A 19,052-nucleotide genomic window follows, 5' to 3' on the forward strand; every position below is an offset into this window, starting at 1 on the left:
AGCAACACCACCACGCCCAGTTAAGCAAACCTTTTATCATTAGCATCTGATATACAGTATCTTGAAAACTGTTTTCTTATGTTTCTGTTCACCCTTTCCCAAAAAAAAGATGTGAAAAGTGGATGAAGATTTTGAGAAATGCAAACAAACAAGGTCCTATGATCATTCCATCTTACTGCTTTAAGAAAGTTTCCAAACCATGAAGAAGGCGGGAGGAGCCAACACACCCCATGAATTGAGAAAATGAAGCTGAGCGTCCAGAAAATCAAGGCAATTAGAATTTAGAGGACAGAGCACCAAAGAGACTGACTACACTCAGTGAGAACCCAACAAACTGGAGAAGAAACCTCTGAATTCAATCATAGTGTACTTTTAAGGAAAACTATCCAAGATAGAAGAAAAAAGAAAAAACCCATTCAGAAAAATTAGAGGGAACAGAGCCAACACAGTATAATTCTTGAGTACTTGAAAGGCTGAGACAGGAAGAATGCAAGGTCTGATTTGGTAACTTAGAATATCCTGTTTCAAAACAAAAAATAAAGCAGCTCAGTGGTAGAGCACCCTTGGGTTCAATTCCCAATCCCGTACACACACACACACACACACACACACACACACACACACAGAACAGTACCAAGTACTCAGGGCTAGGAACCGTGCTTGTTTAAAAAAAAAAAAAAAAAAAGAGAGAGAGAGAGAAAAGAAAAAGCCCTTGTAATTCAGATGCCCAGGGGTAGGATACTGAAGAAGGTACTGCCTCATACATAAACAGGCAACAATTAACCTTACAATGTAAAGGCTTAGATGGAGCCACCAAAAAAAAAAAAAAAATTATAATAAAGACCCATACTGTTTTCAAGTAATTTAAATGCACCCCAGAAACAAAGTTCAAGCAATACAAAATAAAAAGGAATACAAAAATATCCAGAACTGAAGGTAAAATTCACAATATCAAATATTCAAAGACTATCAGTAATACAAAGAAGCAGGAAAACAAGAAAGCTTGAGAAGAGTAAGCAATTGAAACCAACCCAGAACTGAAAGAGATGTTAGAATTAGCAAAGAAGTATATTAAGCTATTTTAACAAGTATACCATATGTTCAAGAAGTTAAAAGGAAAGCTGGGCATGGCCCACACTCGCAATCCCAGTACTTGGGAGGCTGAGACAGGAGGATCACAGGTTCATAGACATCTTTAGCTACTTAGTGAGGCCTCTACTACTTAGAAAGACCCTGTTTCAAAGTAAAAGATTAAAAAATAGGGCTGGGGGCCAGGTGTGGTGGCGCACTTGTAATCACAGCACTTGGGAGGCTGAGACAGGAGGATCGCACAGGTTCGAAGCCAGCCTCAACTACTTGGTGAGGCTCTCAGCAACTTAGTGAGACCCTGTTTCCAAATAAAGTATAAAATAGGTCTGAGAGTATAGCCAAGGAGTAGAAAAGCCCCTAGGTTCCACCCTCACTACCACAGAAATAAATTATATCAGGTAGAAATATGTATCTATGCAAAGGAATGAAAAGTGAAGGGTACTAAAAGTGGTACTAAATGGGCAAATATATAAAGTTATTTTATCATTTGAAAATCTTAAAAAGATAACTGATTATTAAGTAATGTAGCATAGCATTTACAGCATATATAAGTAAAATATATGACAACAAAAGCATATAGGCTCCAAGAGAAACTGAAGTACACTCTTGTAATGTCCTTATACTGCATGACAAGAGGTATAATATCACATAAAGGTGTAGACTGATGGGTTAGATACATTCTATAAGCCACAAGATAAGATTAGACCTCAAAAATCAACAAATATTTAAAATAACATTTATTCAAAGCCAGGTGTGGTGGCGCACGCTTGTAATCCCCACGCATGGGAGGCTGAGACAGGAGGACTGCGCAGGTTCGAAGCCAGCCTCGGCTACTTAGTGAGGTTCTTGGTAACTTAGTGAGGCCCTGTTTCCAAATAAAATATAAAATAGGTCTGGGAGTATAGCCCGGAGGTAGAAAAAAAATTATTCAACTAATTAAAAAAGGAGGTAAACAGAAAAAAAGGGGATGAGGAAATTAAGAACAGATAGGCTGAGACAGGAGGATTGTGGTTCCTGGACAGCCTCAGCTACTTAGTGAGGTCCTGTGCAACTGAATGTGACACTGTTTCAAAAATAAAGAATAAAAAAATAAGGCTAGGGTGGTAGCTCTGAAGTAGAATGCCCCTGGGTTCAATCCTCAGTTACACACACACACACACACACACACACACACACATACACACAAATAGAAGTGACGTTGCCATGGATCCAACTGATATTAAAGGGCTAATAAAAAGTATTAAACAACTTTATACATATATATTTGACAATAAAACAAGAAATTTGTTTGAAATGTAAACTACCAATGTTCATTCAAGAAGAAACCAATAACCTGACTAACCCTTCATCTATTAAAGAAACTAAAATTGTAATTGAAAAGCTTCCCTCAACGAAAACTCCTGATTCCAAGTGGCTTTACTGTAAATTCTACCAAACATTTAAGGAAGAACTGGTAACAATTCTACATGAACATTTTCATAAACACTGAAAAGGTCAGTGTTAAGTATTGGGAATACTTCCCAATTAAATACTATGTGACCTGCATTATCTAGAATAAAAATAAAAAACATTACAAGAAAACTATAGACCAATATTCCTTATGAACCTAAACATAAAAATCATAAACAAAATTTTAGCAATTCAAACCCAACAGCATATAAAAGAGGTAATACATCATGACCAAATTCAGTCTAATTCCAGAAAATGAAGAGTGAATTTAACATTTAAAAGCCAGTTGAAGCTGGTATAGTCCCTGTACTTGGGAGGCTGAGCCAGTAAGATCACAAGTTGGAAACCAGCCTCAGGATTACCTAGGCTGTTAGTGAGATGGTGTTTCAAAGCAAATAAAAAGAAAATCATCAGTCATCATCATCTAAAGGCCTGGGGGATGTAGTTTGGCGGTAGAATGTCCCTGGGTTCAATCCCCAGCACCCCACCCACACACACACATCAAACTGAAGCCAGGTGTGGGTGCACGCCTGTAATCCAGTACTTGAAAGGCTGAGACAGAAGGATTGTAGGTTTGAAGCCTGTCTCAATAACTTGAGCAAGATTCTGAGCAACTTAATGAGACCCTGTTACAAAATAAAAAAAGGGCTGGAGGTGTAGCTCAGAGAGAGAATGCTCCTGGATTGAATCCTTAGTACCACCAAAAAAAAAAAAAAAAAAAAATGCTTGGGGAGTAGTTCAGTAATGGTGCACCTCTGGGTTCAATCTCTAGTATTGGGGGGAGATCACCCCTGGGTTCAATCTTTAGTACTAGAGGGGAAAAAAATCACTGAAGGATATTTTGCTCAAAAGAATCTCACTAAATTGCTGAGGGCCTCACTGATTTGCTGAGACTGTCCTAGAACTCCTGATCCTATAGTCTAAGTCCTCAAGTACTAGAATTAGAAGTGTGTGCCCCTGAACCTTGTTTTGGGGTGTGTGTGTCCATAAATAAAATAGCAAGCTAACAATTCAGTCCTCTTGATTTGAAAATAAAAAATATTTATCTGGCTAAAAGTAAATGATTAGACCACTGTTTCTAACAGCTTGAGATATAATTAACATTAAGGTAAAACTACACATATTTAGAGTTATGTACAGTAGTTGTGACATGTAAACATCAGAAAATTATAACAATCAAGTTTAAACATATCAAGCCAGGTGTGGTGGCAAGCAATTGTAATCCCAGTACTTGGCAGGCTGCGACAGAAAGATGGCAGGTTCACTGCCAGCCTCTGCTACTTAGGAGGCCCTCTCAACTTAGTGAGACCCTGTTTCAAAATAAGAATAAAAAAAATAGGGCTGGGGATGTAGCTCTGAGGTAGGATGACCCTGATTCAATCCCCTGTACTGAAAAAAAAAAAAAAGATTAAATATATCCAGACAATCAAGATAAACATAGCCATGGCTTGGGCTTATAGCTCAATGGTTAAGCATGTGCTTATCATGCATGCACAAGATCCTGAGTTCCATTCCTAGAACTACTTTAAAAAACAAAGGTAAACACAGCCAAGTAAGCAAATAACTAATATGTCTATAAACTCCCAGTTTCCTCATGACCTTTTTATTCCTTCAACCCCTAGTTGTAGCCTCACTCCCTGAACAGTAACTCCATGTTAGTGTGCATTTTCTAGAATTTTATATAAATGGCATTATTTAGTATATAAATGAAATTATACAATGCAGTCATTTTTCTGGTTTGGTTTCTTTTACTCAGCTTTATTATTTTGAAATTAATCTACAACATGGTATGGTGTGTTAATAGTTTGTTTTAAGCCGGGCGTGGTAGCGCACGCTTGTAATCCCCGTGCTTGGGAGGCAGAAACAGGAGGATCACGCAGGTTCAAAGCCAGCCACGCTGGCATAAGAGACCCTGTTTCAAAAATATAAAATAGGTCTGGGAGTGTAGCCCAGAGGTAGAAGGGCTTCCAGGAACCCCATACCACCAAAAAAAATAAATAAATAAAGTTAATTGCTTTTTACTTCTGAGTGGTATTCCATTAAAAAGCTGTACAATTCGTCCACTCACATGCTAACATGCAGGTTAGTCTGGGTTGTTAGAAATAAAGCTGCTATCAAGTATACTTTTTATATACACATATGATTTCATTTCTCATGGATAAATACCAAGGAGTGGAATGGCTGGATCATATGACAGTGGTATATTTAGCAAGAAGAAACACCAAATTGTTTTTTGTCTTTTTTATTTTGAGCTGGACTAACTAAATGGCTTCAAACTTGGGATCTGCCTGCTTCAGCCTCTCAAGTTGCTGGGATAACAGGTATGGGCCAAGAAGACTGGCAAGAAATGATGTTCTAAAATTAATGAAGTGTAGTCTTCCTCCATGTACAGGGCTGGGGAGTCTGAAAGTAGAATGTTCACCTTTTGAAAGTTCCTTTTTTTTTTTTTTTTTTTTTTGCAGTACTGGGAATAGAACCCAGGGGCATTCTACCTCCAAGCTACACCCTCAACCCTTTTTTAAAAAATTCTTTATTTTGAAACAGGGTCTCACTGAGTTGCAAAAGACCTCATTAAGTAGCTGAGAGGCTGGCTTCAAACCTGGGTAATCCCCCAGTCTCAGCCTCCCAAATGCTGTAATTACAAGCGTACACCACCATGCCCGGCTACCTTTTGAAATTTCTTAAGGAAGCCAAGCATGGTGGTGCACACTTGTAATCCCAGTACTTGGGAGGCTGAGACAGTAGGATCACAGGTTTGAATCCAGCCTCAGCAAGTAGTGAGACTTTCATCAACCTAGGGAGGCCATTTCAAAAATAAAAATAGGGCCGGGGTACTTCAGAGATAGAATGCCCCTGAGTTCAATCCCCAGTACCAAAAAAATAAAAATAAAAAATAAAAAGGAAGTTCTTAAGGATATAATACCTGTAAATGTTTACCCACTTATACACACACACAGAAGCAAAAAGGATTTTTTCCTTTTTAAAAATTATTTTCTCAACTGAAGCTAGGCCCTACAAATATCCAACACGTGACTTAATACAAACAAGGTCTCCCAGATGAAATAAGACCAAAAAGGATTTTTTCCTTTTTAAAATTTATTTTATTTCTCAACCGAAGAAGCTAGGCCTTACAAATATCCAACACATGACTTCTTAATACAAACAAGGTCTCCAAGATGAAATAAGACCTCTACACCAAAGAAGTATATTTAAACCATTCCTTCATCATTCTATAATTAAAAAACTATGGCACTTATTTTAGGAAATCTCAATATTGTATTGGAATTCAACTTTAAGGCTCTACATTTACAAAACCTGTAGCTTGTCCCACATAGGCATCCAGTTCCATTAAGTGTCCAGTTTCAAACTGCCATTATCTGTGACATATCTTCTACATTTACACATTGACTTCCTATGTTCCACTCTTTCAGCCAAATCTTTTCTTCAATAACTCCCAAGTAGAATAAAAAATATCACAATCTCTACCATATTTAGAAGATATTTTCTTGAAAATTAGGCTTTTTGATTTGCTAAGCTAGATTTAACTGCTTTCTTTTTATTTCCCAGAAATGAATACAATTTACTTGTGATAAAGATTAGCTGTCCGAAGTATAGAAGAGTAAAAAACAAACTGGAGACACACAAAATCAGGGCTGCAGTTCTGACTCAACCTAGTTAGCTAAATGACCACTTAACCTTCCCATATTTCAGCTTTTTCTTTTGTAAAAAAAAAAAAAAAAAAAAAACCAAAGTGCTAATATCTATATCTCTAGAGCAATGACAAAGGTTATAATTTATGTGAAATTACTTTGTAAATAGTAACGTTATTACTGGGGTATGAGTCAACAACAGAGAAACAAGTACCTCAAATAAAGGTCTTATATCACTAAGTGACTTTCCAAAACAGATTCTCACTAAGAAGACAGCTTGAGATAATGAACTGAACTAGGATTCAGGTGTCTGGGTTCTAAAATCAACCATGTCATCAACTGTAGGCATCAACACAGGGAAACTAACTTCCCGTTTCACCTCCAAACTTTTCCATCCAAAAAAATCCAAGTACTGCACCCGGAGGCTCCCTAAGTATAATACAGCCCTTATCAGCCGACTAAAGGACCAAATATCCAAAACTCAGGGCACTGTTTGGCCTGTCAGCAAAACAAAAGTTGAAGGCAGCAGATGGAAAGGGAAAAAAAAAAAAAAAGAATTCTATACAATTCTCAAGGAGCCAAGGAAGCGATAAACTACCTTGTTTTTTTAGTAACTAATAATAGTTTTCCCTGTAAACCACTGTAAAGACGAACCGGTAAAGATTAACAGAGGGCGGGGCCCTTTCCCACAAGCTTTTGGGAAACCACCCACTTCCCAAAGAGGTGTGACTGCTTCCTCTTCGCCCAGGTCTGCCAAGCAACTTAAAAGCCCGAGGCTTCTGTCCAGGAGGGGGTTTGTTTTTCTCTTGGGTGGGGAGGGCAGGAGTCATCGGGCCAGCAGATCCTCTAAAAGCGCCATGCCACGGCTCCTGAAAGTCTGCGAGACCCAAGGTTTCAGAGTCGCACTAATTAGGAACGAGTTCAGCCTCTGGGCTCGGACGTGGACCCCGTGTGCGCGGCGGGGACTGGGCGCCCGGTGCCAAGCCCCCGGCCCGGCCCAGGCGGGCGGGCAGGCCGCGGCCGCCCGCGCCCTCGCCCCCGGCCCGCGGCCCTCCCCTCACCGATGACGATGCGCAGGTGCTTGAGGCGGGTCAGCGCGTCCTTCTTGGTGTCCAGCACCTTCTGCGTGGACTTCTTCACGTCCCCGTGCGGCTTCTTGGAGAACATCCTGCCGCCGCCGCCGCCGCCTCGGCCCGACCCCGGCGGCGGGAAGCGGAGGGCTGGGCGGAGCAGCTAGCCCCGGCGGCTCATCCACGCCCCGGCGGCCGAGCCCAGGGCCGCGCGGCTCCCCGGCGCCTCCGGCTGCGGCGCCGCCTCCCGCGCCAATATGGCGGACCGCGCGCCGGCCTGCACGGCCCAGGCCCCGCCGCGCCGCCCAGCCCGGCCCGGCCGCCCGCCCGCCCGGCGCGCGGAGGGGAGCTGGGCCGCCGCCCGCGCCGCTCTCGCCGGCCCCGAGGACGCGGCTCCTAGCGCAGCTGCCCGGCTGCGGGGCGCACGCAGACGGCGGCGCGGCGACCGGCTTCACGACGCTGCCGTCGGTGGCGACCGTCCCCGTGGCAACCACTTTCTGACGTCACGGGATCCTGACGTCACGCCGGCGTGAGGTCAGCGGGGGTCCTGTGCCAGCCGCGCGGCGGAGGAGCGCGCCAGGGAAAGTCCGGGAGGGTTGCTGCTGCGTGTCCCCTTGTACACTCCCGGAGTGCGCTCTAGTTTTGTTTTGTTGTTTTGTTTTGTTTTAAAACCTCGGGCGTCTCCACTGTTGAAAGTAGATCTTAGTACCTTAAGGTAGTTCTCAAACATAGGAGCGGCTGAGCAGTACGTGCTGGAGGCCAGTTTCTGAAGGCCTGCGTTGGAATGTCTCTTCGTTTCCTAATTTTGATTTTGTTTAAAGAATTTTGTGTGTGTGTTGCCAAGTGATGATTGACAGTGTACCAAAGTTTAGAGATGTACAGAGTCGTAGTATTGGGTTAAAGTTATCTTGCACATGGCTGGGGGATGCAGCCAAGTGGTAGAGTACATGTGAGCGCAGGGCCCTGGGTTCAATCCCTAGCGCCAAAATATAAAATAGCTTGCACAAATAAAAAAAAAAATTAAGGAATCTCAAGACGTTTAATGGTGATTTTTCTTAATACATAAAGACCTTATGTACATATAGGAGAAAATTACTACAGTCCAGATTTAAAAACAAAAAACTAGTAAAAAAACACGAGAAATAATCACAGAATTATATACCTCATGCTCCTTAGTAAGCCCTCCCATCCATTCCCCACCCTGGTTCCCGGATAATTACAGATCTTTCTTTCACTCCAAGTTTCACCAGTACCAAGACCAACTGGTAAAATGTTATACAGCCATGAAAAATGATTAATAGGAACATTAATTATTAGATGGAAAATGTGGATACATGCATAAAGCCCTGGATTTAATCCTCAATACTGCCCAAAAAATAGTGGCTACAAAATTAAAAATAGGTATAGTATCAAATTGTGAAAGAAATTATGTGTGTAAAGTAGTTAGGGAAAAGATAGAAAAACCGGGCATGGTGGTGCACTTTTGTAATCCCAGTACTTGGGGGGCTGAGACAGGAAGATCACAGGTTCATGGCCAGCCTCAGCTACTTAGTGAGGCCCTCTGCAACTTAATGAGGCCCTGTTTCAAAATAAAGAATCAAAAATAGGACTAAGGGTATATCTTGGAGGTAGAATGCCCCTGGGTTCCATCCTTAGTCCTGCAAAAAAAAAAAAAAAAAAGATGAAAAAATACTTCAAAGTCATGTTTATATCTACAAGGTGAAACTATACTTTGTAATTTTTATTTTCTTTATATTTTGCTTAGTTCTATTTTTCTACAAAAGGTGTAAGTTACTTTTATGAAACTATTTTTAAAAAGTCTAATGTACCGCCAGGCGTGGTGGCGCACGCTTATAATCCCCGCGCTTGGGAAGCGGAGACAGGAGGATCGCACAGATTCGAAGCCAGCCTTGCTGGCTTAAAAAACCCTGTTTCCAAATAAAAATATAAAATAGGTCTGGGAGCATAGCCCGGAGGTAGAAAGGTTTCCAGGAACCCCAGTACCACAAAAGAAAAAAAAAAGTCTAATGTACCAATGTTAAACTCATAAAACAAATTTAGATGTACATGTAAGAATACAAACCTCTTGCTGGGCATGGTGGTGCACACCTGTGACCCCAACACTCAAGAGGCTGAGACAAGAAGATCATAGGTTTGAGGCCAGCCCCAGCAACTTATGGAGACCATATTTTAAAATTAAAATAAGGCTGAGTCCGGGTATGGTGACACACACTTGTAATCCCTGCGCTCGGGAGGCTGAGACAGGAGGATCACACAGGTTCAAAGCCAGCCTCAGCTACTTAGTGAGGCTCTCAGCAAGTTAGTGAGACCCTGTTTGCAAATAAAATATAAAGTAGGTCTGGGAGTATAGCCCGAATGTAGAAAGTCTTGGGTTCCACTCCCAGTACCACCAGAATAAACAAATAAATTTTTAATTAATTTAATTGAATTTAATTAAGGCTGGGGGTGTAGCTTGGAGGTAGGAGGGGCTCGCGCTCTCTCTCTCTCTCTCTCTCTCTTTCTCTCTCTCTCTCGCAGTACTGGGGATGGAACCCAGTGGCATTCTACCTCTGAGCTATACCCCCAGCCCTATTTTTTATTCTTTATTTTGAAACAGGGTCTCAATGAGTTGCAAAGGGCCTCACTAAGTAGCTGAGGCTGGCTGTGAACCTGCGATCCTCCTGTCTCAGCCTTCCAAACACTGGGATTATAAACATGAGCCACCACATCCGGCTCAGGGCTGGGGTTTTTTAAACTTAATTTTATGTCTTATTATAACACAATATTTGTTGATTTTTTTTACAGTACTGGGGATGGAACCCAGGGGCATTTTACCTCCAAGCTACACCCCCAGCCCTATTTTTTATTCTTTATTTTCAAACAGAGTCTCACCGAGCTGCAAAAGACCTCACTAAGTAGCTGAGGCTGGCTGTGAACACAGATCCTCCTGTCTCAGCCTACCAAGTACCGGGATTACAAGTATGTGCCAACACCGCTGCTTCATTACATCTTTTTTCTTTTCTTTTCTTTTCTTGGTGGTACTGGGGATGGAACCCTTCTATCCAGGTTATACTCCTAGACCTATTTTTAAAATTTTATTTGGAAACAGGGTCTCTTAAGCCAGCAAGGCTGACTTTGAACCTGCGCAATCCTCTGGTCTCCGCCTCCCAAACTCGGGGATTACAACTGTGGGCCACCACACCCATTGTTCATATATATATATATATATATATATATATATATATATATATATATATATATATATTTTTTTTGGTGGTACTGGGGTTCCTGGAAGCCCTGCTACCTCTGGGCTACACTCCCAGACCTATTTTTACATTTTTATTTGGAAACAGGGTCTCTTAAGCCAGTGCGCGCAGCTGGCTTCGAACCTGCACGATCCTCCTGTCTCTGCCTCCCAAGCACGGGGATTACAAGCGTGCGCCACCACGCCCGGCCGTTGTTCATATATTTTAATAGTAGAAGAATCATCTGACCCTCTGATTCTGACCATCATTTATTTGGCTATTTTAGCGTCCTGAATTCCCTCCCATAACCCATTTCTTCTCTTAGATAATTGTGAGCTATTTAGGAGTTCCACCAGGTACTCAAGTGTAATAGGTGCAAAACTGAACTTGGCAGCTTTGTCCTCCCCATTCCCAAACCTGATCTTCCTGCTTTACCACTTGTGATTGATAGTACATTATGAATCCATTTTTTAATCCAGAAAGCAGAATCATCTTAAGTCTTCTTCCTTTTCTTCCTCATTCCTCCTCCTATCTCCTCCTTCCTCTTCCTCCCTTCTCCTCTGCCTCCTTTGTGTATGATGCTAGGGATTGAACCCAGGGACATTCCGCCACTGAGTTACACCCTATCCCCTCTTTTTTTATTATTTTGAAAAAGAGTCTCACTAAGGGCACACTGGCCTCAAACCTGCAGTTCTCCTGTCTCCGCCTTACCGGTGCTGGCATTACAGGTTTAAGGCTTTTCTTTTCCCTCTCCTGTCCAATCAGGTCTTGATGATTTTTCTCCCAACATATTTTTCTCATTTGGCCATGTCTTCTTTATTGGTACATCCTTTGTTTGAACTCAGGGGTTAACTATTTCTAGCCATGTGTGCTACACATGGTGGTTGATTCCTCCCTATCCCCACATGTTAGTAAGATCTAAGCACTGTCCATAACTCCTCAAATACATTCTGAGAATTAAAAAAAAAAATAGAAACAGGCCAGGTGTGGTGGCACACGTGTAATCTTGGTACTGGGAAGCTTAGACAGGAGGATCGAAGAGTTAAGGCCAGCTTCAGCAATTTAGGAAGACCCTCAACAACACAGTGAGACCCTGAGTCAAACAAAAATAAATAGGCCTGGGGGTGAGTAGCCTAGAAGTTGTACCCCCTGGGTTCAATCCCCAGCACAAAGAAAGAAAGAGGAAAGGGAGAGGAAGGGAGGGAGGAAAATAGTCTAATTTTCTCAGAATATCTATCTTAATGAAGAAAAGGAGTATGGGCCTGGGTCTATAGCTGCATGGTAGAGTGTTCTTCTAGCATGTATGAGGCCTGGGTTTAATCTCTAGTGCTGAAAAGACAGGGAGAAAAAGTATGGATAAGTTAACAGACCATTTTTATTGTATGGCTTATGGTTATATGCATATATGTTTTGGAGTTTGTTTTGTAGTCAGAGAATACATGGCACTTCCAATCAGAGAACAAAACCTACACTGAAATACTGGCTTCAAGCTGGGCGTGGTGGCACACACTTGTAATCCCAGCTTTCAGGAGGCTAAGACCGGGGGATCATGGTTCGCAGACAGACTCAGCTACTACTTATTCAAAGTAAAGAAGAACAAAAAAATAGGGCAGGGGGTGTAGCTTGGAGGCCGAATGTCCCTGGGTTCCAGCCCAGTACCAAAACAACAACAACAACAACAACAACAACAACACAAGAACAAAAACACACACACACAAAAAAAACTGGCTTCAGAAAATTTAGAAACATATCTAGATTTTATAACCTGCTCCTACTTAGAGTGATTATGATTAGCATCTCTAAATGTGTTCAGAATATGCAGGAAAAGCGGACCTAATAGCTGATCTTTCTAAACTTTATTTTGGTGGGAATCAATGAAAAGTAAGGTTTTGTTTTTGTTTTTGTTTGGTTTGGTACTGGGAATCAAACCCAGAGGCGTTGCCGGGCGTGGTGGCACACACTTGTAATCCCCACGCTTGGGAGGGGAGACAGGAGGATCGTGCTGGTTCGGAGTCAGCCTTGCTGGTTTAAGAGACCCTGTTTCCACATAAAAAGGTAAAAAAAAAAAATAGGTCTGGGAGTGTAGCCCGTGGGAGTGTAGCCCGGAGGTAGAAGGGCTTCCAGGAACCCCAGTACCACCAAAAAAAAAAAAAAACCCACAAAAAACAACAACAACAACAACAAAAAAAAACCCAGAGGCATTGTACCTCCAAGTTACATCTCCAGCCCAATTTTATTTCTTATTTGGAAATAGGATCTCACTAGGTTGCTGAGAGCCTTGGTAAATTGCAGAGTCTGACTTTGACCCTGCAATCCCCTTGTCTCAGCCTCCCAAGTACTGAGATTACAAGTATGCACCACCATGCTTGGTTGAAAAGTGAATTTTTGTTTTGTTTTGTTTTGGTGATATTGGGGGTGGAACCCAGAGGCTTTCTACCTCCAGGCTATACTCCCAGACCTATTTTATATTTTATTTGGACACAGAATCTCACTAACTTACTGAGATCCTCACTAAGTAGCTGAGGCTGGCTTCCAACCTGTGCAATCTTCCTGTCTCAGCCTCCTAAGCATGGGGATTACACGCGTGTGCCACCACGTCTGGCGACAAGTGAGTTTTAACAAAGTTGTTTGGCCATCTGGAACCCAACTTTGCCTGAAGTGCTGTAATCTTTTCTATTTCAAAAGCCAATAAGGAGCTGGGAAGGGTGGTACACTTGTAATCCCAGTACTTGGGGGTCTGAGACACAAGGATTGCAGGTTCACAGCCAGGCTCAGCTACTTGTGAGGCCCTCTGCAGCTTAGTGAGACCCTGTTTCAAATAAAGGGTAAAAAAAATTAGCCTAGGGGTGTAGGTCAGAGGTAGAATGCCCCTGGGTTCAAGCCTGAGTACCAGAAAAAGTAAACAACCAAAAATAAATAAATAAAGTCCCTACTTTTGCCTTGACCAGTTTAAGCTGAGTTTCAGTCACTTGCGATAGAAAAAGTCCTGACTTCCATATTTTAAATATATTATACTAAACTGAGTAGGGATTAGAATTTTAAAGGAAAAAACTACTTGAAAACAATATGGCGGCTCTCTTCTGAACTTCTTTACCCCGGTACTCACTACACTTTATAAACATTCTATGCATACAATTCAGAATGATATAAACTGAAGCTGTTTGTGGAAAGCGTCCCCCACAAATTGATTTAAGAGTGAGATTGCTGGTTTGCAGAACGATTTTCTTCCATGAACTCACCTACAACAATAGTGGGTTTTTTTTTTTTTTTTTTCTTTTTTTGTACTGGGAATTGAAGTCAAGGTGTTCTACCTTCCAACTATAACCCAGCCCATTTAAGGAGGGTACTGAGGATTGAACCCCAACTCAACCCCGAGCCCATTATATTTTTTGTTTTGAAACAAGGTCTCACTAGGCTGCTGAGAGCCTCCCTGCACTGTTGAGGCTGGTCTCCAACCTGCAATCCTTTTGTCTCAGCCTCTCAAGTACTAAGATTACAGGCACTGTGCTACTGTGCTTGGCCACAGCAATAGTCTTGTCCAAACTACAATGAAGTTTTGATTATTGTAGAAAAACAACACAACAGAGAAAGGGGATGTAAAACATTTCTTACAATCATGGTAAAATACAATTCTTTTTTTTTTTTTTTTGGCAGTACTGGGGATGGAACCCAGGGGCATTGTACCTCTGAACTATACCTCCAGCCCTATTTTTTTAGTCTTTTTAGTTTTTTAAAAATGTAGACCATAGCCGGGCGTGGTGGCGCACGCTTGTAATCCCCGCGCTTGGGAGGCGGAGACAGGAGGATCGCGCAGGTTCGAAGCCAGCCGTGCTGGCGTAAGAGACCCTGTTTCAAAAATATAAAATAGGTCTGGGAGTGTAGCGCGGAGGAAGGAGGGCTTCCAGGAACCCCAGTACCACCAAAAAAAAAAAAAAAAAAAAATGTAGACCATATTGAAATGGCATACATTCACACAATACGTGGTGCTTCCCCCTTTCCCTTTCCTCCCCTCTCAAAAATGAGTGTCCAGGTTAACCATGCTACATTCACAGGTATACAAATATTTGAATGTAGCTCCTCCAGTTAATCAACCTCAGACTCTACACTAGCAAAACAAATAACCCAATCAAAAAAGGAGCAACTGAATTGAATAGACACTTCACAAAAGAAGAGATACAAATGGCCAATAGATACATGAAAAATGTTCAACATCATTATCCATCAGGGAGATGCAAATCAAAACTACACTGAGATTCCATCTAACACCAATCAGAGTGGCAAGTATTAAGAAGTCAAATAACAACAAATGCTGGTGAGGATGTGGGGAAAGAGGAACTCTTTTTACACTGTTGGTGGGAGTGCTAACTAGTTCATCCGCTGTGAAGATCAGTGTGCAGATCCTTAAAAAACTGGGAATAGATCCACCATATGATCTGGCTATAACACTCCTAGGTATCTTTCCAAAGGGGTTGAAATCAGAGAACTACAGTAACATATGCATACACATGTTCATAGCAGCACAATTCGTAATAGCCAAAATATGGAACCAACCTAGGTCTCCATCAACACATGAATGGATTGGAAACTTATGGGAAATACACACAATGGAATTCTACTCAGCTATAAAAAAAGAACAAAATCATGTCATTCACAAGAAGATGGAAAGACCTGGAGAACATTATGTTAAGTGAGATCAGTCAAGCACAGAAAGAGATGGGACATATGTTTTCTCTAATATGCCCAAACTAGGGAGTCCAGAGGGACTGTAGACAATGGAGGGGAAATATCAGCAAAGCTAGAAAGGAAGGGTAGGAGAGGAAGAAGTCTTTTTAGATTTTGAAACAGGGTCTCAATTCCTTGCGAAGAGCCTCACTAAGTAGCTGAAGCTGTCCTCAAACCGTGATCCTCTGGTCTCCACCTCCAGAATGCTAGGATTACAAGTGTGTGCCACCACGCCCAACTAAATACAATTCTTAATGGTACCTTGTTTCAACAATCCAATTATTTATTTATTACGTGATACTGAGGATTGCCGTATAAGTACTGAACACTGAGCTAAACTCCCAGCCCTTTTTAAATTTTGAAACCAGTTTTCACTAAATTGCCCATGTTGGAGTTGAACTGTATCCTCCTGTCTTAGCCTCCCATGTACTGGGATTACAGGTGTATGCCACCATACCCAGCTATAATTTATTTTTAAAGGCCTATAAAAATGTAATGAGAGCTGGGTGTGGTGGTACACACTTGTAATCCCAGTACTTGGGAGGCTAGTACAGGAGGATCACAGGTTTACAGCCAGCCTCAGCTACTTAGTGAGGCCCCCCACAACTTAGTGAGACCCTGTTTCAAAAATAAAGAAGAAAAAATAGGGCTGGGGGTATAGCTTGGAGGTAGAATGTTCCTGGGCTCAATCTGTAGTCACACACACACACACACACACACACACACACACACACACACACACACACAGTATTCAGTTCCTACATGAATGGTTTGTGTCATCCAAGTTACAGAACTTGTTTTGAATAAGCATTATGAAATAGTGGGGAAATAACTGAGTTATTTAAGCAATTTGACTTTTAGTTTCTCTTATCATTAGTTTTCTTATTAAAAAAAATCAAGGTAAGATCTGTCTCACACAGGTTTGTGAAATTCAGACAATAATACAGTGTTTTCAAGCATGATCCTTAGTTTTAGATACCTCTAAATTAAAGATTCTGTATCAGATCTTACTGGGTCTGAGGTCTTTAGCATATAGCATAATCTCTCTTAGCCTCATTTCCTCATAGATAAACATCGGTGATTGTGACAGCGAGGCAAAAAATGTATTAAAAATTACTTCTAAACTGGACATGGTGGCGCATGCCTGTAATTCCAGTACTTGTAAGGTTGAGACAGGAGAATTGCAGGTTTGAAACCAACCTCAGCAATTTAGCAAGACTTTGTTTCAAAATAAAAGAGCTACGGGAGTAGTACAGAAGTAGAGTGCCCCTGGGTTCAATTCCTAGTACCAAAGAAAAAGAAAAAAGTAACATATCATTAATAATAATTAAATGGCTAGCATACTAAAGACAATGTAGAAATACCATTGGAAGCCGGGCGTGGTGGAGCACCCTTGTAATCCCTGCGCTTGGGAGGTAGAAACAGGAGGATCGAGCAGGTTCGAAGCCAGCCGCACTGGCTTCAGAGACCGTTTCCAAAAAAAAAAAAAAAAAAAAAATAGGTCTGGGAGTGTAGCCCGGGAGGTAGAAGGGCTATCAGGAATCCTAGTACCACCAAAAAAAAAAAAAAAAAAAGAAAAAAAAGAAAAAGAAAAGAAAAGAAAAGAAAGAAAAAAAAAGAAATACCATTGCGAAGCAAAACAGTAGCACAGTATAATTAGAGACAGCATATCCAGCCTACTGCTTGGTGTTTTCCTTCTCATTGGCTTAAGCTCATTCTCAAATGCTTTGAAAGTGTATCCCTTTCCCATTGAGACATTCATTATAAAAAGAAAAAATATTTGAAATATATTTCTTGAGAGACTAAAATTTTAAATTATGAACCTCCTAAGTAAAATACATCACCATCAACCTTCAAAATGTTTTTTTTTGGTGGTGGTGGTACTGGGGTTCCTAGAAACCCTTCTACCTCCGGGCTACACTCCCAGACCTATTTTATATTTTTTTATTTGGAAACAGGGTCTCTTAAGCCACCAAGGCTAGCTTCGAACCTGCGTGATCCTCCTGTCTCTGCCTCCCAAGCGTGGGGATTACAAGCGTGCACCACCATACCCAGCTCAACCTTCAAAATGTGAGCATGCTGCATTACTATTTTTATAAAGTTAGGTTTATCCAAATATGAAACTTTAAGAATAGGATTATTTTTATTTGGGGGTTATTGGGGATGGAGCCTAAGGGCATTCTTCTAAGATACACCCCCAGGGCATTTATTTACTTAGTTATTTATCTTGGCACTGGGGACATTCTACCTCCAATCTACATCTCCAGCCTTTTTTTGTTTCAAACAAGGTCTCATTAGGTTGCTGAGAGTCTTGCTAAATTGCTGAGGTTGTCCTCAAACCTGTGATCCTCTTGTTTCAGCCTCCTAAGTACTGGGATTACAGTCATGAATCATTCCTGGCTATTTTTTATTTTTGAAACAAGGTCTTATTATATGGCTGAGGCTAGCCTCTAACCTGTAATCATCCTGTTTTAACCTCAGAAGTACTGAAATAACAGGTGTTTGCCACAACACTCAGCAACAGGTTTATTTTTAGAAAAAACAATTTTTTTTTTTTTTTTGCAGTACTGGGGTTGAAACCCAGGGGCGTTCTACCCTCAGCCCTATTTTTTATTCTATTTATTTATTTATTATTTATTTTGGTACTGGGGATGTAACACAGGGGCCTTCTACCTCCGGGCTACACTCCCAGACCTATTTTATATTTTATTTGGAAACAGGGTCTCTTAAGCCAGCTGAGGCTGGCTTTGAACCTGTGCGATCCTCCTGTCTCAGCCTTCCAAGTACAGGGATTACAAGCGTGCGCCACCACGCCCGGCTTTTATTCTTTATTTTGAAACAGAGTCTCACTGAGTTACAAAAGGCCTCTCTAAGTAGTAGCTGAGGCTGTCCTCAAACCAAGATTCTCCTGTCTCAACCTCCCAAATGCAGGGATTACAGGTGTGCGCCACCACGCCAAGCTCAGATTCCCTTATTTTTAATTATTCATTTTTTTGTGGTACTGGGAGTGGAACCCAGGGGCTTTTCTACCTCCAGGCTACACTCCCAGACCTATTTTATACTTTATTTAGAAACAGGGTCTCACTAAGTTGCTGAGAGCCTCACTCAGTAGCTGAGGTTGGCTTCGAACCTATGCAATCCTCCCGTCTCAGCCTCCCAAGCACTGGGATTACAAGTATGCGCCACCACACCCGGTCAGATTCCCTTTTATTTATTTATTTATTTACTTATTTACTTACTTATTTATTTATTATTTTATTTGCGGGTTTGAGAATGGAACCCAGGGGCATTTGACCTCCGAGCTACACCCCTGCCCTATTTTTTACTCTTTATTTTGAAACAGGGTCTCACTAAGTTGTGGAGTGCCTCACTAAGTAGCTGAGGCTGTCCATGAACCACAATCCCCTGGTCTCAGGCTCCCTAATGCTCGGATTACAAGCGTGTGCTACCATGCCTGGCAAGATTCCCTTATTTTTAAATCTACTGTCCTTTTTCTGTTGCAAGACCTTATGTAAGACTCTACTAATTTTTTTTTTTTTTGGTGGTACTGGGGTTCCTGGAAACCCTTCTACCTCTGGGCTATACTCCCAGACACCTATTTTTTATATTTTTATTTGGAAACAGGGTCACTTAAGCCAGCAAGGCTGGCTTCAAACCTGTGCGATCGCCCTGTCTCCAAGCATAGGGATTACAAGTGTGTGCCACCACGCCCGGCAGGACTCTACTAATTTAATGGTCATTTTATTCTAGGCCTATCTCAGCTCTGACAGTTTCTCCTACTTTGCTTGGTTTTGATGGCCTTGAAGTTTTGAGGAGTTCTGGCTAGG

The 19,052-nt window shown here is 41.6% G+C and overlaps 1 protein-coding gene across 3 annotated transcripts in view; it reads right to left on the bottom strand.

Annotated features, from left to right (window-relative positions):
- The window catches only part of RALGAPA1 (Ral GTPase activating protein catalytic subunit alpha 1), a gene marked incomplete at both ends in the record, with an annotated part of 259,063 nt that extends 251,708 nt beyond the window's left edge, over positions 1-7,355 (bottom strand). For all 3 annotated transcript variants that reach the window (XM_080708297.1, XM_080708295.1, XM_080708296.1), the window contains one exon: positions 7,250-7,355. In XM_080708297.1, the coding sequence (XP_080564423.1) occupies positions 7,250-7,355 (106 nt within the window). The remainder of the gene's footprint in view (positions 1-7,249) is intronic.
- Positions 7,356-19,052: the final 11,697 nt, after the last annotated feature.

The sequence above is a fragment of the Muscardinus avellanarius genome, assembly GCF_963383645.1.
Source record: "Muscardinus avellanarius genome assembly, chromosome: 12".
NCBI lineage: Eukaryota > Metazoa > Chordata > Mammalia > Rodentia > Gliridae > Muscardinus > Muscardinus avellanarius.